This window comes from Rhipicephalus microplus, chromosome 7 (genome assembly GCF_043290135.1).
Source record: "Rhipicephalus microplus isolate Deutch F79 chromosome 7, USDA_Rmic, whole genome shotgun sequence".
NCBI classification, from domain to species: Eukaryota; Metazoa; Arthropoda; class Arachnida; order Ixodida; family Ixodidae; genus Rhipicephalus; species Rhipicephalus microplus.
Window position 1 is genome coordinate 50,290,522 of NC_134706.1, and position 25,507 is coordinate 50,316,028.

A 25,507-nucleotide genomic window follows, 5' to 3' on the forward strand; every position below is an offset into this window, starting at 1 on the left:
TAGCCTGCGCTTGTCCTGTGTATGCTCATTTCGTGGGTGCTTTCTGCGTGAGGTGCACGCTGGAAGCTTGAAGCTACTGCCATTTGTCGTTCTTCGCGTTATGTTGCAGTTTGTTGCTGTAGCATCCATTCGTTCCGCCTTGAGGTGAATGAATGCCTAAAAAACACTCACAAATCCCTGGGAAGACGTGTTTCGCTTGTGGTTTTTATAGATTCCTAAAAAAAACATCTGCCACATTTTTCCTATATGTCCTTGGTTAATTCCTAATTCATCAGGGCAATGTGGCAGGCAAACGAACTACCTCTGGCGACGTTTCTATAGTATTAGACTGAATGCTGAATAAAATAGTCTTATGGTTTTATTATCGAGAGGCTCAAAGCACGCATCGCTTCTACTGTAAGATATACTCAGCCAGCACTATTTTTACCGCAAAAGTCAAATAATGGCAGCACCTCGAAACTTATTACACAGTGCAGCAAAAAAGCACTGCTTTAGATGTAAATTGTCAACAGGTGTTATTTGGAAATTTGGATTTATAGTGCGCGTGTCGGCCAGTACACAATCACTGCAAGAGCTGAAATCATGTTCATGAAATGAAGCAAGTCATGTGATTTTTTTACATGAAATACAATTGAACATGCGTTTGTATTAGGATCGTCAGCTACCGCGGCTAGTGTTAGTTTGCAAGCCAGCGTTGCTCCATCTAGGGAATGGAAAAAAATTTAAATCCCAACGTATTTTCAATAGCCGTAGTTGGGAGCGTATGTTTGCCGCCATGCGTCACCATGGTTTGATGCAAACTGGCTTGATTTTTAAAAGTGCGGTTGTAAATGGTGCTGACCAGTATGTTGTTTGTATTGTACTTCTCCGTATGAACGTGGGTATAGAATTGATAGAGCAGTTCACTATTCACAACATATTACGACGCTCATCCTCCATGTATTTCAGGGGTCTCAAAGACACCTTAGTTAGCGGACCGCAGTAAGGACATTACTCTTGCATGGGCTTGGTCACTGAAGAAGTTTAATGCAGCCGAGGGAGGGGGGGATGAACAAGACGTCACCTAACAACTGAAATTTGAAAGATTGAATTTCCGTTTGATGTATGAGTTCTTATATAGGAGAATATTGTAAGGAATGTATGACGTCAGGACACCGGAAACATATAAAAACTTATCTTCACAATTACACAAATCTGGACGCTGAATCTGGAATAAATATTTTGGGCTATGGTTATGTTACGAGACATACTGGTCTATTAGGGTGCCCCACAAAAACAAAAGGAGGCTTGAGACACCACCACGATCTCGCCCCTACTCGGGCGTCGCCTACAGTAGCGGCTACTGGAATGCCCCTCGGGGACACTCCTGTGGTTTAAACTCCTCAGGAACGCTTTATAGAGTTCTTGACTGACTGACTGAGACAAGTCTGGTGTAAGTTGGTAACCCAAAGAAAGTACAAATAATTGAATTAGGTTATTAAATTACGTGAGTGGCATTAGAACAAGCGTTCTATGCGCTGTGAAGTCGCGGGAGACCTCATTACATCCCTATAGTAGTGTTGTCTCATATCACTCTATGAGCAGTGTTCTTACGTCTCACTTGCTGGATTTTCGCCGTGAAACTACAACAGAAATTCTGTCCAGAGGTCATGCTTTACAGCCGCAATGCGCATTTTGAAATGCGTACCTAAATAGTGCTTAGTAAAAAAAATATAATGCAACACTGCATACTTGGATATATAAAACGTAATTTTTTTGTTGGGCACTGACATTTAAATAGCCAATACTTTTAAAGATGTATGTTTCGTTCAATGTTAGCAGAGTGTACGAGAGATATAAACTCTGAACTAAACAACACCATGAAATTTAGCAAGGTCTTATGTAATTCAGACATATCACAATGTTGACGCCGACACAAAAATTGTGGTCTACAGATACATTCAGTCTTAGAAACCACTCCGAAAGTGCACAGATTTTTTACACATACGCACAAAAAACTATATGCCTCAAGGGCCAGTTTTTGTAAAAAATAAAAAAACATCTTATCCACAGAACATCATAACCGTTAGTTTGTCCTAATATTCACTCTTAGATCGTAAATCACATCGCACGGAAAAACAGCCAGTTTTGTTCAGCTGAACGTCTCACGCGTACAAGAGGGTCATCCTTACTTTAGCATGCAGGTAGCTCGTTCAGAGAAACTCGTTAGAGAGACATAGAGACTTAACTGAAGCACGTAAACAACCAATACGCCATGTGATTCTCCATTACGTGGTCCATTTAACTGACCTTGCGATGACAAGCCTTGTTTTACATATGTAGCTTCAGCGAACGAAAACACGATGTTAAGAAATGCGAGTGTTTTATATTTTTCGTATTATTCCAGTCACTATTGACCTGCAAACATAACTTTTGTTTGTTTTCAAAGATGCTCGTCAAGGTGGCAATGGAAGATATGGTAAGTGTATCTTAATGCTTGAAATGGCGGTGTATTAAGTGAAATGCATGAAGTTCTTGTTGAACTAACCCTTTCACGTTGCATGCCTGCATTTCAGTTTTCACCTTTTTCGTTCCCTCCTTGATTTTTGCTGCTTTTCGCTTCTCAATATGCTCACATCGTATATTTGTCACCCATAATAGGTTTTGTGATCAAAACTAAATATTATAAAAATTTATCTCTTAATGTATCAAAGATCTATACAAGATGTTTCAAGAATTGTGTCCGACAAATATATTTTATATAACATCGTGGTAGTGTTTGTGCGCAGCCTGAATAATCTGTTTTTATGTGGTGGCATACATCTTAGGATGACTAGACAAAGGACGTAAGTAGTGAATAAATACAATAGACGAATAAACATTTTATTTTGCCAAAACACGCTGTTGCGCTCCATGATTGAATTTCAGTCATTCCTGCAAAGTGTCTATGTTGCTTTCGTAGTCTGAAAAGAAAATGAACCCCTGGTAAACATTGCACAGCCAAAAAGTTTGACCAAGTTCCTCAGCGAAACCAAAGCCTCGATAAGTGCAAGTAGCAGAAAGCCAGAATGACGATACTACTCATCACGGTGAATGCAGATGCGTTCTGCTTTTGTTAAGGTACGTAAGCTCCACGTGCTGTTATCGCAAATGGCCCCCACAAAACCAAAAAATGGCAGCGGATTTGCGAGCCCTCACGCTGATGTCTTCGTTCATACCACTTAGCAATGTGTAAAAGAGAGATGAGTAAACGCATTTATTATATAGCAGTGGTATCCACTCCGACCTCAGCACACACGGAAGTGGGGCAAGCCCTCTATCACAGCCATGTAGTGGGTGCTCAGAGTGCTAGCGTGGCTACGACGACAGACAAGAGAGAAGCCACGACCATAAGCTGCTTTGCATCTAAAACTTCAGATCCACATTATTGTCACAAAGCTCAAAATTGACATTAGAAACATGGCAGAAAAAGAACCATGTTGTACTGCTGCACAGAACTCTGGCTGGTAAACAATAAGACGTCCCCTTCTTTTGCATGACGGTCAACTACGCAATTATGACAAAGCACCAAATATCCTCTTGCGCTGAGTTTCGTTTATTGAAAGCCTTATTAGTACGTTTTTTTTCCTTTGATTAGTGGGTGAGTGGAATTTATTTATTGTTATAGTAGTATATAAGTAACATGATGTCATGGCTGCTTTGCTAAACAGATTTTGTTCATTTTATCAAAGTCTATGTGTGATTGTTCGTTTTGTGTGTGCACGATGTTCATTTTCTGCAGCATTGTATTCGTTTGTTTGGAATTTTTTGATAGAATGACCCTCCTGCTTGGTTGAATGTACGTATTGGCTTGGTTTACCGCCACTGTATAAAAATACGCCATGGGACGAATATTTCATACTACTCATATTATCGCTGGTCTGGATGCGCAAACATTTTCATTTAATTATGCAAAGATACAACATCTTGCTCTCAATATTTCACATGTGTCCTTCCACATGGTATATTTTAGAGTCCTATCAGACTGTGGGATGCTGCGTGCCTCGATGAAAATTATGATGACCAAATGAACAAGACCTGCACTCTAGAAGAAATTTAGCATTGCCTTTTTCAGACGTTGTGCACCTGTCCACCTTTTTATATTAAGGAAGTACTAGAATGCTTGAACGTTCTGTTCCACTGTCTCTAAACACACTTATTCGTGTGACCTTTCAGCCGTGCGCGTCAACAAACGTGGCTGTGTCCGAAAAGTCCTCACGTCTCATGGGAGTGAGGTAAAAAACATATATCTCATTTAATACTCTGCAAATTTGTACGTCTCATGACTGAACATCTATTTATTTATTTTTTCCAGTACCCTGCTAGTTGTCGAGTGCGATGTCCCTTGTACGACAGAATATTGCCTGACAGGATGACCTGTTTGAAGGTATGCTCCACAGAGAGTTATTTTCATAAAATAAGGACTTTATCACAATATTTGACACATAAGCACTAGTTGAAGGAAAGTGACAGTGCCGAAGGACAGCTGAATACGTGCAAATTATATCGACAAAACAGTAGAATGCAATTGTTGGCCTAAATACTATTACCTTGAATGTAGAAAGTGGCAAAGCCGATACTTCAAAGCGAGTTTATTTTATGACTCATTTTTTTCAGTTCTCGCCACTGCTTTTAGAGCTGATGGGTAAATTATCACTAAATACTGGCACAGACATAACTCCGCTGTTCTTGCGTCTTTCTTTATGAGCACGATCGTTCATGCCCTGATAGTAGGCAGGCTCAGAAATTATTTAATAGAAACCCGTAACACGACTCACTTAGTAATTTATGATTCCAGAGTAGACGATGCCATGTGTCACCATTATAGTATATCTTGAGAACATTGTGATATTAGTATTCCGAGCAAAGTACGAAAGGCTGGTCTAGAGTATGCGCATTTTACTCTCAAATTACCGGGTGCCGTAAAAAAATGGAAAGCGTGTCATGGTATGGTACTATGAGAGTGCGGTGAGACTGTTTACATACGTAAATCATGCGACAAACATCTTTTTAGTACCGACTATAGCTGACGTATTAAATGCTTGCTTCGGCATCTTAGCAGAGAGTATATGCCGTATATTAGTATGTAAAAATAGGTGTACCTGTGCATGGCGATAATGTAGCTTAATTGTAAGTATTCAGCTCTAGCTGCAAAGTTTGAGCAAAGCGAGTGGATCTGCAGCGAACACAGAAACGGGAGAACTGGCCACTAGGGAAGACCAAGAATTTGAATAGATTTTGTGTTAAATATTTATTATAATCTAGCTTACTTCTCTTCATAATATTTTGATATTTCGAACTTCCATCATTTGTTTTAAAGTTTTTTGGAGTTTCTAGCCTTCTTTTAAGATTGTTTCCACCTCTTTATTTCAAGTATAATCACGTCACGTGAGATTTGTACATAGGCGACAAGCTGGTTTCTTAAGTGCTTGAAAGTTTATGCAATATTTAATAAAAAGAACTGTACCGACAGCTTTTGGCAGGCGTTAGCACCGAATACACAACATTCAATAATTTCTGACATGGCAAGTGCGCGAAAGAGTACAAATACTTGTTTTCCTGCATGCTATCAAACACAAACGCTGTGTGGTTCGATGTATTCTTCAGCCGTTATGCGTTTTTGCTCAGATGACATCATCGTTAGCTTAATTAGGAAGAGAAGGAGAGTTCATACTAGACGAGAGTGTGCATGGGAAAGTGTACACGTAATAATAGATACGTACTCTTGATATTTTTACTAGCGAAATAATTGTGGCAATGACGGGCTGTAGTTAGCGATAACAATATTATGATTTCGGCTGTTTAAACGAATGTCAAACTTGCATTTGCGTTTGTTAACAATTTACAAGACGAGGCGATGACACTCCAATATAGGCATGACGAGCCATTTCTAAAAAGAGTTGCTCTAGGCTTCATGGTCTACACTGTCGAGGAATACGTTGATCGAGCTGTAAGGTGCTACAACTTCTAGAGATATGGGCACATGACTTAGGCATGCTGGGGAATTAAGAGGTTCTAAGTGTGCGCAAGTGCACAATATTGCAAAGAATGCACGTTGAAGAGTCAACCTTGGTGTGCATACTGTGCTGGACTATATCCGGCGTCATTTTCAGGTTGCTCTCAAAACCTTTCAGCATCGGTGGTGCAAAGAGAGAGAATCGTAAAAGGGTATCAAAAGATACATAACGTCTAGCACCCAATGCACATACACTAGAATAGTTTCCTGCGCCTCAACAAGACGTGAAACAGATGCGCCAGGACACTCACTCGGCAGCTTCGCAGCGCTTGGCGCCAAAACAACACCTCGGCGAAGACGTCCGGAGCCAAGAACATACTGACGTTGCACCTCCAGCCAGGGCAGAGACAGCCAAGGAGTCATCCACTACCAAGATCCGCTGGCTACCTACAACATCCTAGTCCAAATCATCTACTCTCAAAGTGACGGGTGACAGTAACCTCTTGAGGAACAATTCTTCAAGAAATCTGGCCTTGGCGAAGACAGCCAGAAACAAGCAAGTCATTTCGCCAATAATTTTTCTGGCTCTTAAAGCGATTGTACGATTCCTACTGAAAGCGATCATGGTTACCGGATTATCAAACTGGTACAAAAAAGAGCAATATTAAGCAGAACTGCAACGGTTTGCGGTATAAGAATGAAAATTTAGGGAAATTCTTCGCTCAACACAGGTTTCCGATTTTGTGTATTTCCAAACTAAGAGTATCCCCTAACTTTCACCTCTCCAAGTACGGGGTGCAAGAAGCAGAACGCCCAGTTGCTGAATGCAGAGTGATGTGTGCGAGACGCGATATTCTATCTATGGGAGGTAGGGCTAGTCAAGCTGCTATAGCGCAGCTTTTTTCCTACTTTCCATGCCACAATTGTTTCTTGTTTGTGTAAATCACGGTGTATCGTTGTGGTGAAATAAATTTCAACTTCAACTTCAACTTCTACACAGGTGCCTACTCCAAAGGAACTTTAGACCACCTCTCCGAAGGAAACTCTAATAGGATGCGAAGCAGCTGCGCTGCGGATGGCGTTGACCTGGTTGAAACGGGCATAGATGCGGGTGCTAGAAGAACGGTTGAGCTCGGAAAGTTCCGGAAGGCAAGGCGGGTAACTGTAACCGTGCGTGACGCTCACCGTCGGAACCTTGCCGAACGTCAGCGACTCCTTGCCGGTGGTGCACACCGCGAAGTCGGATGGGTCCGCGCCATAATCGCACAGAGCACTTCGGTGATCGCCACCTCCAGCTGCTTGCGGCTGCGGACGGAACCGATGTTGGGCAGGTGGTTCTCGAACCACAGATTGTCGCACGCGTGGCAACTGTGACCGAATTTACGTTGGAGGAACTCTCGTTGGAAGTGGGCGTCAGCCATGGCGCCGCTGGCGCCGTCGCGGACGGCTTTCGCCACGCGCCACTTGAAGACGCTTTCGACGTTGCGGCGGCGAGATGCCACCGGGTCGGCCGGCAGCGCCTGGCACTCGCGGGCGGGCGCTTCGGGAGAGGGCGCTTGCTGCTTTCGAGACGTTGCGAATGACGGCAGGATTTGTTGGCGTTGGCCTTCCACTGTCGGCGCTTCCGCTTAGCTTCCTCAGCTATCGTCTCGTCGGTTTTACCTGCGCGCCGTTTCCACTTTCGAACTCGATCGGCGTACTTGACTCGCACCACTTCGTCGCCGTTGGTCTTCCATTGCCGAGGACGCGTCATAGACGCCACCGGGAGCAGCCGCATTTCGCAAGTGCTCCAGCAAAACTCCTGTTTTGGACTGCTTAAGTCATTCAATAACCACTTGAACGAATGCAAAGTTTTCTACGGAATCGCCCACATCATCTGAAGTGATTTCAAGTGAGTGCTTTACATCTCGCGTCCACGAAGATCGGCTTTTTGGCAGCGTTTGACTAGCTTGGGGAGCCTACTGGCTAGGCCTACAAACATGGTCATCCATGAAGTAGAGAGAGAGCGGCTTCCCTCCGCCGAAGCTCTCGATGATGATGAAGGCAGCTGGCGTCAATTGTATGCCAGGGCCAGAAATCCCGCTTCCTCCCCGAAGAAATCGACGGCTGCCATCAACACTTCGCAAGAACGTTAACAGAAAGCCCTCCCATGGACTCGTCGCAGTGCCCCTAGAGCCACTCCACTTCCAGCGGACGACTACAAAATAGTCCTGCGAATACCTGAAGGACTCAGCTTTGCTAACACTCCACTTCCGAAGCTCATACATGACGTCCTAAAAGCGGCAGCGCTCACAAGCTCTCTACATGACCAATGCCGCATCAACTCTGTAAGCAACATTCTGCTCATAAGCACACTGGACTCAGAGCACACCAAAGCATAGCACCGTAAGAAATCCATCAAGATGGACGAGCGCAGCTTTGAAGTTGTCCCCCATTACCGATCCATCGAACAGCTGCCGAGGGGTCATCCGTAATATTCCTATGGAACACACACCTGAACCATCTTGTCAAGTTTATAGCAATATGACAGGTTAGGCCTCATGCTGACCGGACGTCGCATGGGTTCCACAACGTTCATCTTGGTCCCCTTCAGGGGTACGCACGTGTCTTTCTACATATGATATCAGGGTGGCATCACCAGATGCGTACCCTATCATCATAAGACGGAAGCCTGTAATTTCTGCCGCAAACTTGGCCACAGACCAGACATATGCCCAGGCGCCCCTCAGTCTTTATATCCAATGTGTGGCATTCCGAACCCAATCCTTGATCACGAATGTGAACCTAAGTGTGTGGTGTGCAACAGTGACCACCCCACCGGCTCGCCCCAGTGCCCACTGTGCTACAAGCTCACACCAAAGCACGCACCCTCAACTTTCGAGCAAGATGCAGCTCGATTCCTCGACCTAAGCACATATTTCAAGAACGCCCCTAGAAGATGCTCACCCAGTATCGCAAGACAACGGAGTTAAAAAACCGCAGCCGAAGCAGCAACAAAAGCATTCATCAAGACCCCAGCCTCTGGACGAGGAGAGGTGGGTTAATGTAGCCTACCCTGAAAGCTCCATTCAAAAGCAGCTCAAAATATAGCAGGATGAGATGGCTGCAGAAAATTCAAAACTACGTCTCGAGCTTCAGTCCTACAAACAACCATCTACCTCCCCACACCTCCCCGCCTTATCTCTCACCCCTACACCTATTTCGCCACCACCAGCTCCTTCCTCAACACCCCTATAGCTAGGGACCCCTATCAACTACCTGCGCAAAAACAAAAAGTGTCGACTCCCACATTGTCATTCGGAGAGCGAGGAGACCGAGTGGAAGCAAAACTAGAGAAGGTTGACGAATATAAAAAGGTAACCACACTTTAGGAAAAACTAGAACATTTTATAACTTTCTTCACAGCTTCCTTGCAGAAGTTACACGAATTCGTGGTCTCAATACAACATGCCATGTTACCGATGCAACGAACCCTGGGTAGAGTCCCACAGTGGATCGACACGGTCCACGCTAACCATCCAGAGCTTGCACAACCTAAGCCAAATCTACTTAGGCAAAATGGATCCTCGTAACCACACTGAACTTAGCGCATGACAATGGAACTGCAGGTGGTTTCACCAAAAAGGCAAGCATCCTGCAGTTCATCAAGTCATAAGCTACCCCTCCAACCATGATTGCGTTGCAAGAAAAAAATGGTGTAGTGCAGCTGCCAGGTTATAGAACGCATCAAAACCCGGCTGATACCAAATCAAACATTCCTGTCATAACTCAGAAGCACCTTAGAGTTACCTATTCAAAATTTGCTGACATCAACATTGAGCATGACTTTCTCCAAGTACTACCTAATAAACTTAACTCGCCATTCTTATACATTCTCAACGTATATTGTAGACCACAAGAGAAAAGCCACCGCTTCGATTTTCTATTCGCCCGAGCTACATTCTCGGCAGCCAGACACCCCCTGCTCAGAGTGGGGGATTTTAACGCCTCCCACCCAGCGTGGGGTTACATCGCATCTACACCGAAAGAGAGAGCCCTCTGGTTCCCATATTCAGGCACATCGTTTTACAATGCGCCACGACCCGAAGGAGCCAACTTGTTTCGAGAATAGTGTGAGCGAAGATACGTTCCCAGGTCTTTCCCTCACTCAAAATGCTCCCACAATGGTTTCGACTAACACCCAACCTAAACTTGGCAGTGATCATGGCATTATTAGCATTACTTTACAACTAAAACACAGACCCCTTGCACCTAAACCACTGATGCTCACAGAATGGGTTAAGTTTAGAGTGACCCGTAACAGCACCATCCCCTCACGCATTGCTGACCTTATTGAGTGTACTCAACAGCTTCAAAAAGAAGTTGAAATCCACACATAAACTCTACCCCCCGACAACCCGATAACTAATCTTCACTTCAAGCTTCTCCATATGTGGGAAGCAAAACACTCACTTCTGTGACAGTGGAAACACCTGCGCCACAGCAGGAAACTCCGCATTAAAATAGCAAAGCTAGACCAACAAATCGAGTGATATGTGACTCTTTGGCGGCGCAACAAAGGGGTAAGCTTTGTGAAGGAATGCATAACCACCTCAATATTAAACGAACTTGGCAACTTCTTAGACATCTGCTAAAGCCCAGAACTTCTCGCACACTACACTGCCACGCTATCACCAAACTGTTACACGAGCACAGTGACCATTTAGGACAACTCTTCGATAACCTCCGCTCGTTACATTTACCCCAATTACGTAAGGATTCTATACCATCTTACACAGGGAAACCTAATGAGTCATTAGATTCACCGATAACGCTGGCGGAAGTTAGGCACGCCCTCGCAACATTCCGTACCACATCGGCTTCAGACCCCGACTGCGTTGACAACATATTACTTAGAAATCTCGATTCTATAAAGCTTTGACTGAGTACTTTAACAACTCTTTTGACATGGGCACCCTTCCACTTTTGTGAAAAGTTGCCAGAGTCATCTTTATACATAAACCAAACAAAGCTCTCTTAGTAGAAAATTTGAGGTCCATTAGTACCGTTAGTAATGTCACGAAAGAGCACTGTGCAGTTGAATTTATGTAGGCCGGTGAGTTTGACGAGTTTTATTTCGAAAGTAAATACAAAAATGTTCAATGAACAAATTTTATGATGGAAAGACAAGAAAAAGCTACTATGAGAAAGCATAGCTGGCTTCAGAAGGGGTAGATGCACAATGAACTGCATATCGTATAAAGTCAAAGTTGTGGAAAACAAACGTACACGTGAAAACATCACTGTGGCATTTATTTCTTGATGTACAAGGAGCATACGACAGAGTGAGCCGTGTTCATGTTCTGGAAAGCCTAGCGTTGCAGAAATATAAGGGCAATATTCTGCGCCGGATCGCTTAATTTGAATCGCCGGTAAACTCTTGTGGTTACGCAAGAGGGGTTAGCTTCAAAACATGTCGTCAACCAAGGAGTGCCACAGGGCAGCGTGCGAAGCCAATTGCTCTTTAGTGCAATCATAGCTCAGCTCCCGTATAATCTTCCACCTAACATCACATGTTCGGTATATACTGATGATATAAGATACGGACGTGTGGTTTGATGTTCCTTTAAAATTCAACAAACTAAGAAAGAAGAATTAGATCACGTAGACAGTTTTCTTACACGAAATGGTACGGCACTAAGTATAGCAAAAACAGCCAAGCTAACGCTCACATTTGAAATACCTGGATATTGTGGAATTATGCTGCAAACTCAGCCTATTTAAATGGTAAATACTCATAAATTTGAGGTGTTCTTTTAGACTAGAGACTAACATAGTCGCCTCATGCTCAATTCCTTTCAAAAAAATTGCCCCGAATCTGCATGTTACACTGGAAATGTCGTCGAAAGACGATAGTCTTGCGTCTGGAGAGAGTGAACAAAACGTTTACTTGATGTTCTGCGCCAGAAACTTGGTGAATGGTATTCTGGAGGCGCTGCGTTAGAGCGCCTCGAGCGTGTAGCGGAGTGAACGAGCGCATCGAGGCACGTTAGACACGAGCGCCATCTGGCAGTTATTTTCGAAAACGTAGGCGTGCGAGCTCACGGAGAAAGATGCGCGCCAGTCTCGGTGGTGATAAGGTGTAGAACACAAAGCGATGGGCAGGTGTCACCACCGTGGCGTCGTAGCAAAGTGTTGGAAACACCCTTTTGAGCATCGTGTTGCACTATCAGCACATCGCGATAAACGCTACAGTCCTTAGTGTGACTTGTGTGTGCCTCTTCAAGTATAAAGGCAGACAAACAAAACATCGACGTGTTGTTATGGCGCCTGGGATATGCGCATTAATTGCTTTTCAAATGACAATCGCAGAACTATCAATGCTAAACCTTGAGCAGTATTGGTGGGCGCTGCCGATGGGGTTGGCCGTTTTGTGCCGTTTGGGGTATCAATAAGAGCGGACAAACAGACAAATGTACAGACAGACACACAAATAGACAGACAGACCAAAATTTTTCGTCCAAGGTCCCCAAGAAAGACTATCGTCCTTAAAAAGTGAATCAAGCCACTCGAATGCTCCGTCCCTTCAGCGGGGCTTAATGGAATGGTACTACAGAGACGCAGTTGGCCCTACATGTTGCGTGGATTCGCCCTATCGTGAGTTACTACCTGCCTCTGCTGTAGAGACTTCCAGCCAACACTGAAAGGAGGCTTCACTTGTTATTAGGAATGAGATTGATGGTATGTGTGGGTTTGCCAAGTTAGACTTCCAGTGATTTGCTGTATGCAGAAGCTCGACAACCACTTTTCGCAGAACTCCGAGCAAGAAAAACACCTAGAAATTTATTTAAAATTTTAACGCAACACCACAATCATATTTTATTTGGTGAACTAACACAAAGCACGACAAGAAGACTACAGGATATCGTGTCTTTTTTCAAGCAGTAGTACAAGAACATAAATGATATAAACCATCAAAACCACCTTGGAAGTTGCCTGTAAAACAGATAGCATACCCAAGAAAATAAAGCAGACATGATGCCTCTAATGGGAGCACTGAGGGTACTTCATCATTTCGATATTAGCTGTATTGAAATGACGAAGATATATACAGATGGGTCCGGCACTGACGAAGTGTCAGCCTGTGCAGTCTTTGTGCCCGAAAATCAAGAAGAGATTGTATAAATTATCTCACAAATCTTCATCAACGACAGCAGAATTCATGGCTATTATTCAAGCAGTTAAGTTTATCTGCGAAAATTCTGGTACACCACAGTGGACGGTATACACGGTTGGTAAACCTACCCTTCAGATAAATCAAACATGTGAAGTCACCTCTCAAAAATGGTGAAATAGCACAATGTATTGCAGAAACTGTTCAATATGCCCCAGTTCACGGCCAAAACATCGTATTGGAAAGGATATTCAACCACATTGGAATAAAGAGTAATGAAGAGGTAGACAGCCTGGCCACGAAGGCATTCGAAGAAAGATGGTAGTGCGCAATCCGTATGCGTGCGGTGGATATTCAAAACTTTATAATGAAAAGAGCTAACCACTGTTCTGTGGAGAAGGGGTTTGATAGACTAAAGTCGAAGGAATCATTACATTATGAAGTTTATCTGCGCAGAAAACTTTCAAAAGCCAAAAATATTCGACGACACTTACAGTCGCTAATATACTGAAGTCGACAGAACTTAGCATACACAAACAGATTCTTGCAAAAAGTACAACGATTCAACTCACCGGAATGCCATTGTGGTCATGCAGAAGAAAATGGACGCCTTATTCTTGTGCGTCGCATACGCAAATGAAAGAAAAAAATCAAGGAACAATTCACAAGTTTGAACAGGCGGCCCTTCACATGAAAGAAATCACTCAGCCCATGGCCTGAGATGCATCTTCTGAAAAAGCTAAACATCGCCCTGACAGACTTCTTAGTGGAGACCAGACAAGATAAGCGCTTGTGATATACAGCTAGGGGCTGAGATATATGAGGAGGTGTATTAGTGCCTATACTGAGTGTAGAAATAGAAAGATGCGCGTGCGAATGTTTTATCACAATATGAACTGCTGCCAGAGTACTGTACATTGACATGTTACTTAAACTGAATTTAGTGTGCTATTATATTTTTTTTTTGATGATTGCCCATTTTGGGTACCATTTATGATTAGTTTTTTCCACTGGAGAGTTTATCGATATGAAATAGTCGAGGTAATATGGACCTCAACCACTCAACAGCAAAACAGACACAGCAAAACAGTGAAACAAACAAACTACACAAAATCATTGCGGAAAAGGAAAAAAAATATGAAGTATATTGTTTTGGCAATTTGGTGGTACATTGTGTTCAATTCACGCTAATAATCGCATATATTTATTCTAGGTAATTAGGAATCAACTTCAGGAGCGCCGAAGCGTTGCGAAATTGATGTGTTGGAAAGGATACTGCATCGACGGCGTGTGCGTTACTACGCATCGCTCTCAGCAGTGTGAAGTACCGGAAAACAGAACCTATACTCGACGTCCCAATCCCCTTGCCGAATAAATGTTTCGCCTGAAGATGCTGGGTCAAATATAAACCACGAAGTGGCAACTGGTTGGTGCCAGAGAGCACTTCTGTTAAATGATTGTATGTACGTCCACAGAGAGTAAACCACTAGTAAACTTCAAAAGCTTTTTTTACTGCAAACATCAACATTAAATATTTTCCCGCAACTACATTTCTATGCACTTTCGTTTCCGTTAAAAGCTCCTAAAAATATACAAATTGGCGTTAAGTGAAGTGCAAATAATAATAATAATAATAATAATAATAATAATAATAATAATAATAATAATAATAATAATAATAATAATAATAATAATAATAATAATAATAATAATAATAATAATAATAATAATAATAATAATAATAATAATAACAATATTAATTATCACTTCATTTCCCATCTATGCGAGGTACAGATGGGGATTGTAGAAAAAAAAGTCGTCTCCGGACAGCTTGACTAGCCTACAACCCTATGTATTTGGCAGTGCAGCAATATCACATACAAACATACTACATAATAATATAAATACGTATGTACTCCTGCACTTTTACATAATTATACAAACAGAAAGCCCCACAAACACGCATATATACATACAGGGGCATGCTAGTACTTCAACATATTTCAACACACATTTCCCTCTTAAAGGGCAACAAATTAAAAAAAACGTGTCCGTATTGCACATGAATCTATGCAGAAACCACATGCATCGGTACATGCGTTTAAAATGAAAATTTTCGAATTTCTCATCTCTAGCTTTGTGTTTTAATGCTGACTCAACTCTCACGCTTACTATTACTTAGTCAACTTGACGAGCACAGTCGTTTGACTCGACAAATAAAAAAAAATGGCAGCATGAGTAAACCAGTATATGTATATTAGCATAAGATACATCTTTCATGGAGGATTTCACTTATCTTCTCTATTACACCAACTGGGACCAGCTGGCAGAGCCATAGTTCCGCCTCGCACCTGCACTTCGACAACTAATCTCTTCATCGCTATCTTTCTCCGTTTTTCAAAGCTACACTCTGTAGGCATTGAACTCACCGAGTCGAGTGCCAAGTCGATGCAAGGCAGGCAGAGGCCTCAAAGAACAATAAACAATTTATTCGTGAAATGGCTCATGTGAAAGTGTATGGCCTATCGCCACGAACGTATGCTGCGAAATATAGGTTCCACGCAGCAGGTATCAGCCAGAGGGAGTTGTGCTTAGTCAGAACTACGTAAGGAGAGCGAACAACATGTATTAAATATTTAAATATACGGACCCTACTTCTCATTCCACCATTCTGGAATATACGCTTGTGGTGACGCCAAAGCTGTGCCTTTGGCATACGAATGCGAATAAAGTCCGCAGATGTTATCAAAAAAGTCTTCTGTCATTATTAAGATACATGTCAAGAACATTTATAATCACAAAATTGCGTTCATTGCAGGGCTTGTGCCTTTTTCTTGTTTCTACAGTTAACCTGGTCTGCGCTGGCTGCGGCCGCAGTACTCCTGCAATCTTTATTTGCGATTCACACGTGACTTTTGCCTCTGTCTGGGTTATTTGCCTTTTCTTAGAAGTCAGTTCATTACACAAATCTGCTGCGGTTATTATACGTTGTCACTACCATACCAGCCAATTGGTATTTCCTTTTTTTTTTACTTCAACTGAGGTGTTCCTGACACACGTGTGTTCTATGACACACTCAGCTTCATATCTCTAAACGTTAAACCTGCCTTTTTCCACGTATCAATGCTCTTGAGTTCATCCAAATTGAACCCTTTTTTGCAAGCTTTGCATCTTCTACCCCAGGAGTAAGGTGCAGGTGTTACACACTTTTCCTATATTAGAAAATGTCCATGGCAACACCAAAACACATTGCAATAAATATATATATATATATATATATATATATATATATATATATATATATATATATATATTTATTGCAATGTGTTTTGGTGTTGCCATGGACATATATATATATATAAATATAAATATATATATATATATATATATATGGTACAAAAAAGATTTTTTAACATCAGTAAAAAACGTAAATCCGTAACAATACTACAAGGAAAGGCACAAACTAGAGCTAATCTGTATCAGTAAGACACGTACTTATTTACCGAAGTATTTAATAATAAAGAAAATTTCATTAGCGAGATGGCCGAACGATTGTGTCATGCCAGCATTAACCACTTCTTTTTGTAGCTTGCACCACTATGAAACTTCACCAGGAAATAATGAATTTATGTACGTTGCAGTGTCTGATTTGTTGCCTTACTGTCATATTATGATGAGAGCAATAAAAACACACAGTCGAGTTCATTATGCAATTATTGGGTGGCATATTGAGGTGACCATGACAAATTTAGCAAATAAACTTATCTATATTGACCACAATTCAGGATTTGAGCATGTCTACTATTTATGTTCCGCACCAGTGTCATTTTTCTAATCCCTTCACTAATGTTTGGAAAAATGCCGGCCGTTTTCTGGACAATCATTGTGATTGGTGTGGTTGCCACCCTGTGTTCGACAGCACCACAGTTCTGTACCCGCACAGAGACAAAAAAAGCTCGATACATTGTAGAAGCTGCTCACATGAAAGGCGCAGGTTGCACGTGCATTAGTGAGCCTTCAGTTTCTTTTTGGGATAAGGAGCTTGCGTTCTTGAACAGAGCGATTATGCGTACACGGTGACTCCCCCGACGTTTTTTGTTAGCGACTATCTTGGTTTGTGGAGTGAAAGGACAGCACTTCTCCTTTTTCTTCTCTTACTGTCACCAATTTCTATGCAAATGCTTTTCTATACATTTTTTTTGTTGCCCAATAATGTCCAGTGAAACGATAAAGCTCGTCCCCTCGTCCTTCTCTCGTATCTTTTTTATGGTTTTAAACGCGAATAATTTCTTTGCAAACGGTAAACACTTTTGTCTATCTATCTATCTATCTATCTATCTATCTATCTATCTATCTATCTATCTATCTATCTATCTATCTATCTATCTATCTATCTATCTATCTATCTATCTATCTATCTATCTATCTATCTATCTATCTATCTATCTATGCACTTAACTCTCGGTGCTCCTGTAGGTGCCCATTTAACTTGGTGGGAACCAAAATTATTATGGGAAGGTAAGCTGGCGTGCCGAATATGAGAAGCTGGTAAGGATATGGAAAATTTGACAGATACCATGTACCTTGGGAAACGGCTTTATTTGTAGGATGTGGAGGGAAGGTGGCCAAGTTTTAATTTATTTTATTCAGCGAAACCTTATAAAATGACGATAAGTATGTCTGTAAATGTTGCACACAACACATAAAATGAAGAGTTAAATATTTTATTATAACCAGTTTACGCTTGCGCAACAGTGATATCAGGAACATGACAATTAGCAACATCAGAAACTACAAGCTAATATCAAGCGCTGCTGCTCACGAGGATGGTAGCCCTGGACACTGCTACAATTATCAATTGCAGCACATGGCACCTAACTACAATTCTCGTTAACAGGACGCGAGGGCGGTATTACAGAAACACAGAAGTAGTGGGTAATATCTTGGTTAGAGAACACTGCAATCATCAATGAAACCTGATATCGGCAGCCTTCACCCGACGAACGCAAAGAAAAAATGTCAGGGTACACACCAGAATCGAACCCCAGCATTCTACAAAGCAATTTTACCACAGAGCCACGCCGGGTCTCAGAACTACTTTTTAAAGAGAACCTAATGTGAATAAGTGAAATATCAATCTTAGCTGCAGCACTGGCTATCGAATTTTATAGGCACTGCATATGTGCTTCTGTGATACAGTCGTCACGTCGAGTTAACGTCACTTTTAGTTAGGTGTCATCCGCTGAAGTTGATATAGGTAGCAGTGTCCAGGACCACCATCCTCGTGAGCACCAGCGCTTCAAATAAGTTTATCGCTTCTGGTCGCCACGAAAAAGTGAGCGATGCCTCGTTCACCTGGTATTGCACTGATGCAAAGAGCATGCCGAACAAAACACAAGCTCTGATATACGCCCCCTAAACCGTAGGCCCATGTTACCAGACTGCCCGCATGTGCCCGCTGTTTCTGAAACTAAACGAAAAATTCGGGTGCTCAACCACATACAAAGACTAAATATTTCTTTAAAAACTGCTATTTTTCAAATAAAGAATTTTAAAGCTGTTCAATATAAAAGTTTAATTTTTATTTCATTATCTCTCCCCTCCTCACCTAGTTGCGCTTCAATGGTCACGCGGTTGATGTCTGCCGCACTAGGTCTTAGATCACTTATAGTACCGACTTTAGCGACATAATTAGATTGACCTTGGTGAACTCGTTAGGACGACGAAAACTTTGGCATTCTATGATGCCAAGATGATACAATCACGTGATATTTTTTTATATCTCTTGTCACGTCGTTGTCCGCCACCAACGGTGGGTAACGACGTTGGCGGCAGACAACGTCGTTATTTATCTTATGCTTTCACTTTAAGAATTGAGAGGATGCTCAACGCCCCCGGCAAGATATAAAATCCGGCAATACGCGCTTACCCACATTTTATTTTTGCAAAAATGATGTCAGAAGGAGGGCAGCAAGTGTATCTTTAAAATACATGAACACGAACACACCCCAAACTTGTTCTTCTATACAAGAACTGGGATTGTACTCAGCGGTTGTTGTAGTTGTGGAGATAACTTCATTCTGGTCCAGAACGATAGAATAGTAGTGGTTGTCCAAACACACCATCAAAAGCACGTAGGTGAACATGAGCAAAAATAATCGATCTTTCTATATATCGGTATCTACCGAAAGCGAACACTGATTGATTTCGTAACATTATCTTCCAAGGGTTGTTCCGATATTTCTCATAAAAGTGAATCGAAATTTTCATTGCATAGACTTTACTTATGGCTCAAATGCAACATTGCGATGATTAGAAAAGTCACGCTACAAAACTCGCAGTTGCCCCACGAATTGTGAGAGTGGATGTTATTCGAAGCATTCAGCAAGCAGCTGCCTATGCCGCACTTTTGTTGCTTTTTGTCAAGCATTACAAGACAGATATAAGTTTATCGCACATTGAGTAATCTTGACCTAGCACGCCCAATTACTGACGTATAGCGGGTTACTAATGGTAGGATGTAATGTCGACACTGACGTTTCAGCACAGCCACCGGTTTCATCAAAACAATTTATGCTCACAGTAGGACGTGCTGATTTTGATTGCATATGTAGCTGTCATAGGTGTCACCGCATTAAGCCCTTGTGCGCATGTTAATGTTCCTATTGTGTCTGCCAATGCTGCCCAGTATTAGTGTTCTAAAAAAAGGGATTTCCAGAGCTTCCAAATGTAAATAGATAAGCAAAATTTAAGTGCCTGAATTTCAAGACACCTATTAGGGATTGTTTTAGAGCGTTCCTTCAATTATACTACTTATTTCAGAAGCGCAGATTAGCAGTGAAACTGTTATGTTAAAGTGTTGGGTAAATAAGCAGACTGCATCATGTTACAAAGTAATTGTTTTAATTTGGCTTTCTTTATAATATTGCCGCATTGAATATGCAGCACCAAGAAAACAACAAAAAGCACGCGCAACGAGAGAGAAAGACGAGCTTCTTATCCAATCCGGTTTGCCAGTAGATAGATAGATAGATAGATAGATAGATAGATAGATAGATAGATAGATAGATAGATAGATAGATAGATAGATAGATAGATAGATATAGATAGATAGATAGATAGATGGATAACTTTATTCGGGTCCGGAAGAATCTTCACCCCGTTTTATAGGGGCAAGACTGCAGGCCCCTCCCACGTTGGGACAGGCAGGCCAAGCTTCACCGCCGCATCGGGGGCCTTCTGGACAGCCCGGAGTTGGTCAAACCAGTCGTGGCTCGTGAGAAAAGCAGAGAAGGCTTCCTCTGTCAAGCCGTGAATTGTGTGGTGCTGGAAAGGCGGGCAGGCCCAGAGCATGTGCTTAAAGTCGCTAACCGCCCCACAGTCGTGACACAGAGAGGAGACCTCTGGGTAATGTTATGCCTGCGAGTCCACAGCGAACGGCCGTGCCTCTGAAAAAGGCAATCTGTGTCAAGGCCAGTCCACCTGACGCGATCAACAACTCAACGGCGCCTCTCTGGCGTGCACGTGCAGTGAGTCAGCCTCGGCAGCGACCCGACGAGTAAACAACTGGCGTCTTCATGTCTGGGGGTCTGACGCATTGCGCGGCGACCCCATTGGAGGAGTCTGCCCTGACGACCAGCGGCGCTTCTGATTGGACATTTTGGTTGGACCCGGTGCAAATAAAAGAAGCCCTGCGGCGCGTCGCGATCGGCGGTCCTATGTGAAAGCTGACATGTGTGTCAGAGGGGACCCGTTTGAGAGCAGACATATGTGTTGGAGAGGAGAGCTCGGCTCTTCGAGTCTCTGTCGGCCCCAGTGCCGAATTTGTAACGCCTCTGTATATATGCTGTACATAAACCTTGTTTAACTCACCGTGGTCTCGTCCGCTCGCTATCAGCTCTGCGCAGAAGCAGTCGCGAGCTGAGAAACCTACGCTACCAAACGGCTGGTGACCTTCCCGGCGGAGTTCGAAGCAGTGGCGCCTTCGGGACCATGTTGGCGTCGCCGTCTTTCGAAACAGTTGTTGCAGCGGTGAGATTTCTAGGCGCCCTTCGTAACGTCGTCGGAGGTGCGCGTCGCAACAGTGGTTGGCAGCTGCGGGATCGGCCGGCGTCAGCGACATCGATGCGGTGAGTGCCTGATGTTTTCCCCTCAGTTCACCAGACTACTCTAGCTCAGGTTGTAGTAGTTTAGAGAAGGGCTGTGTGAAGCATTGAAGTGAGCTTTGATCGTTTCAAGCCAAGTCGAAGCGCTTTGAAACGAAAGTTAATGCAGAGGGGGTAAACACGTGAGTGTGAAAAATTGCTTGCGCTTCTTGCTAGTTGACTTATAGTGGGTACGGCAAGTAGATTCTTAACAGGGGCAAACAGCAAGAGGCTAGTGTGAACGATGGAGAACCTTAAAGTGAAGGAACTCATCGAAATTTGTGAGGAACTCGGCATTACTTTGGGCCGCGCGAAACAAAAGCAAGCGATCCTTGAGATCATGAAGCATGAGGAAGTGTCGGCTGAGGAAGTCGATGAGGCCTGGGTGGATATCAAAGCACGCCGCGAGGAGGCTGAAAGGCGAGAAGCTCGCGAACGTGAAGAAGCTGAAAGGCGCGAACGTCGCGTGGAGGCCGAGAGACAGGAGCGCCTTGAGTTGAAACGAATAGAATTGGCAATCCTACAGTGTTCGCAGGCGCCTAGCGTAGCTTCTCCGACGATTCAGGTCAGCGGTTTTAGAATGCGGGACCAACTGCCACCGTTCGTAGTAGGCGAGGACATGGCGAAGTATCTCGTCAAGTTTGAACACGTCTGTGAGCGAAACGCTTTGGAGCGGTCTCTTTGGGCGCGGAACCTGTTAGCTCTTCTTCCCGGCGAAGTGTCCGACGCGATAACTTGCTTGTCGAGGGAAGCGTTTGAGAGCTATGACGAGGTTAAGGAAGTGCTCTTGAGACGTTATAAGTTGTCACCCGAGGCTTTCAGGCAAAGGTTCCGGTATGCTAAAAAGAGGAATGAGTCACATGTTGACTTCGCGTTTCGTCTTAAAGCCGATTCAATTGAATGGCTCAAGGGCGAAGGTGTTTATGACGACCGCGATAGAGTGGTGGAATGCGTTGCATTGGAGCAATTCTACCGCTGCATCGAGGATAATGTCAGGCTTTGGCTGCAGGACAGACTTGGTGAAGTACAGCTAAACAAGGCAGCAGAGTTAGCTGAGGAGTATTATACTCGCCGAACGTTGCACAGCAGGGCAGTGCGCGTTGAAAAGGATGAGAGAAAAGAGGGCTTTTCAAAGAATCCTGATCAATGGAGACCCGCTCCGCACCGTAATTTCAAGAAGGACCCGTCTCTTACGAAGGACAGTGTAGGGGAAGGGCAAACAGAAGCGGAGAAATCGAGTGAGGTTTCTACCACACAGGCATTTGAATCGGAAAACAAACTGGAGCCGCTAATCTGCTACAACTGAAAAAAGGAAGGACACATCGCGAGAAACTGTCAGGAAAAGTTTGCCTTCGCAACAATCCGAGAGTCAGAAAAAAACACAGCGGTTGTTGGAGCCGTATCTCCAAGAAATTAGGGTGAATGAGAAAACGTGCCGAGCACTTAGAGACTAAGCGGCAACCATAGACGTTGTCTATCCTTCATTGGTGTCTCCGGATGACTTTACAGGAGAATGCGCGTGGATCAGGCAAGTCGCCGAGGAGCAGAGTGTTCGCTTATCAATCGCCACGGTTGTCATTGAAGGCCCGTTCGGTAAGCTTCGCACCGAAGCGGCTGTGTCTGCCGCGCTAAATGATCGTTTTCCTTATCTTTTCTCCAACAACTCAGAGCAGCTTCTCAAAGAGCAGGGCAAATCGTTCTTCCGCAACTTAGCGTGCATGGCCCTCACGCGATCGCAAGCGCGGAAGCTATCGCGGCAGCTTGATCTGGTTCAATGCAGTGAACTCTCAAGTGACCTTGTCGGCGGGTCGACGGAACCCCAGAAAGGAAATTTTTCGCATGAGTCATGTGAGCGGTCACGCGAGCGGCCCGTCGCGGAAGCGGCCGGCGAGGTATGCGTAGGGGGAGACGACATGGCGCCATTGAGTCAGAGCGAGAGGGTTGCAACGCTCTCGCCTGTAGCGGAAAAGCGAGCTGCCGAGAGTTGATCGAGAGACGCTCATTCGAGAGCAGCGTGAGGATCTCTCGATTGAAGCGCTAGTGGAAAGCCACAAAAACGCAGCACAAGTGCTGTCGAAGGAGCACTACGAGAAATCGGTGAAGAAGCGCGCTTTTGAAGTTGATAATTAGGTAATGCTGCTGCAGCCGTCCAAAAGGAACAAGCTTGAGATTTATTGGGAAGGGCCCGCCAAAATGATATCGAAGCTTCCCGATACGAATTATGAAGTGAAATTAGGAAGGCGGCGGAACAAAATTTATCACAGTAACTTGAAAGCAGTCGTAAATTTACTTTTAAGTGCTTCAGAGGAAGAGGGAGCGGAAGTTTTGAGTACTAGTGAGGTAATCGAAGGGGGATCGAAAGTAATCTGGGAGAAGATAAACCTAGAGCCTAAGTTAAGTGAAGCCCGGAAGGAGGACCCGAGAAGGATTGTTTCCGAGTTTGGAGACGTGTTTTCGGACCGCCCCGGAAACACGAGGGTGATCGAACACGATATCGAGCTAAGTGGTGAGGAGTCAATCCGTAGCAAGCCGTATCGTTGTTCCCCTGTGCAACGTCGCAAGTGTGAGCCGCTCTTGGTGCCGCATAGGTATCGTCGCCTAAAAGTGGCCGGTTACTGAGATGGAGCATGTTGCTCCACAGCGCAACTTTGACGTTCCCTATCAAAAAAAAGGAAAGCTAAACGCTAATGCAGGTGCATTGAGCCGTGCGTTTAGTTAGTACCTTCTCAACCTTTGGGTTTCTCGCTGGCGATTCGGGGCAAAATTTTGACCTCATCACGACCTGGGCTGAGCGCTCTCGTTCATAGTGATCTCAAGGGGCCAACTTTATGTAGTATTCTAATTCGTTGCGTTGTTGTAAGTGTGAAAAATTCAAGTTCTTACTTTAAGAGTCTTGTGTCCCACATGTGCCTCTTGATGTAGAGGGAACCAAATTCCGATAGACACGTAGATAGGTATATGTTGTACTATACTTTGTCTGGTGTTCTGTTGGGTGACCGAGGGCACTTGCTTGTGTCGTGTGTTGTCTGTTGTCGAACCGTTCTTAGCAAGTTGCAGAACCATCTACAAGTGCTGAAACCGAAGATGGTCAGAAGAGACGAGCGAAGTTGGCCAGCAAGTTGTGGCGACGAGCCAGTGGAACTGGGATCTGTCGTCAAGAATGGGATGTGTTCCCGGAACAGAGTCTGGAGCTGCATTCTCCCCATGGCCCTGGAGGCGAACCTGGAGGGACCTGGCGAACGAGCGCGCCTGTCATCCGAGCCCCGTGGAAGCAGCTCGTCTTTTCGGCGCATTGTCTGGCGGCGGGGGTGCTGTTATGCCTGCGAGTCCACAGCGAACGGCCGTGCCTCTGAAAAAGGCAATCTGTGTCAAGGCCAGTCCGCCTGACGCGATCAACAACTCAACGGCGCCTCTCTGGCGTGCACGTGCAGTGAGTCAGCCTCGGCAAGCGACCCGTCGAGTAAACAACTGGCGTCTTCATGTCTGGGGGTCTGACGCATTGCGCGGCGATCCCATTGGAGGAGTCTGCCCTGACGACCAGTGGCGCTTCTGATTGGACATTTTGGTTGGACCCGGTGCAAATAAAAGAAGCCCTGCGGCGCGTCGCGATCGGCGGTCCTATGTGAAAGCTGACATGTGTGTCAGAGGGGACCCGTTTGAGAGCAGACCTATGTGTTGGAGAGGAGAGCTCGGCTCTTCGAGTCTCTGTCGGCCCCAGTGCCGAATTTGTATCGCCTCTGTATATATGCTGTACATAAACCTTGTTTAACTCACCGTGGTCTCGTCCGCTCGCTATCAGCTCTGCGCAGAAGCAGTCGCGAGCTGAGAAACCTACGCTACCAAACGGCTGGTGACCTTCCCGGCGGAGTTCGAAGCAGTGGCGCCTTCGGGACCGTGTTGGCGTCGCCGTCTTTCGAAACAGTTGTTGCAGCGGTGAGATTTCTAGGCGCCCTTCGTAACGTCGTCGGAGGTGCGCGTCGCAACAGTACCTATTGAAGACGGAGAGTGTGGGATACGACTTTGTCTGCAGAAGACTGAGAGTCACGGCCTGGGGCCTCGTGAGGTTATGTGGCAAAAGGAAAGCCCTGTGGCTCTGCTGGTAGTGGCTAGTGATCTCGCAGTGTTCTGGTAGAATTAAAGTGAAATGTCCTGCATTCAACTGCTGCTGTTTCTGCATTGTGACACTGGTGGAGGGGCTGGATAATTCGGACGCATGCAAGCTGCCTCACTTCTTCT

The 25,507-nt window shown here is 44.2% G+C and overlaps 1 protein-coding gene across 4 annotated transcripts in view; it reads left to right on the forward strand.

The window, feature by feature from the left end:
• The window catches only part of LOC142767450 (uncharacterized), a 35,792-nt gene extending 21,276 nt beyond the window's left edge, over positions 1 to 14,516 (forward strand). For all 4 annotated transcript variants that reach the window (XM_075869146.1, XM_075869145.1, XM_075869144.1 and 1 more), the window contains 4 exons: positions 2,429 to 2,458; positions 4,195 to 4,253; positions 4,334 to 4,405; positions 14,341 to 14,516. In XM_075869146.1, coding sequence (XP_075725261.1) covers positions 2,429 to 2,458; positions 4,195 to 4,253; positions 4,334 to 4,405; positions 14,341 to 14,502 — 323 coding nt within the window. In that variant the 3' untranslated portion in view covers positions 14,503 to 14,516. The remainder of the gene's footprint in view (positions 1 to 2,428; positions 2,459 to 4,194; positions 4,254 to 4,333; positions 4,406 to 14,340) is intronic.
• Positions 14,517 to 25,507: the final 10,991 nt, after the last annotated feature.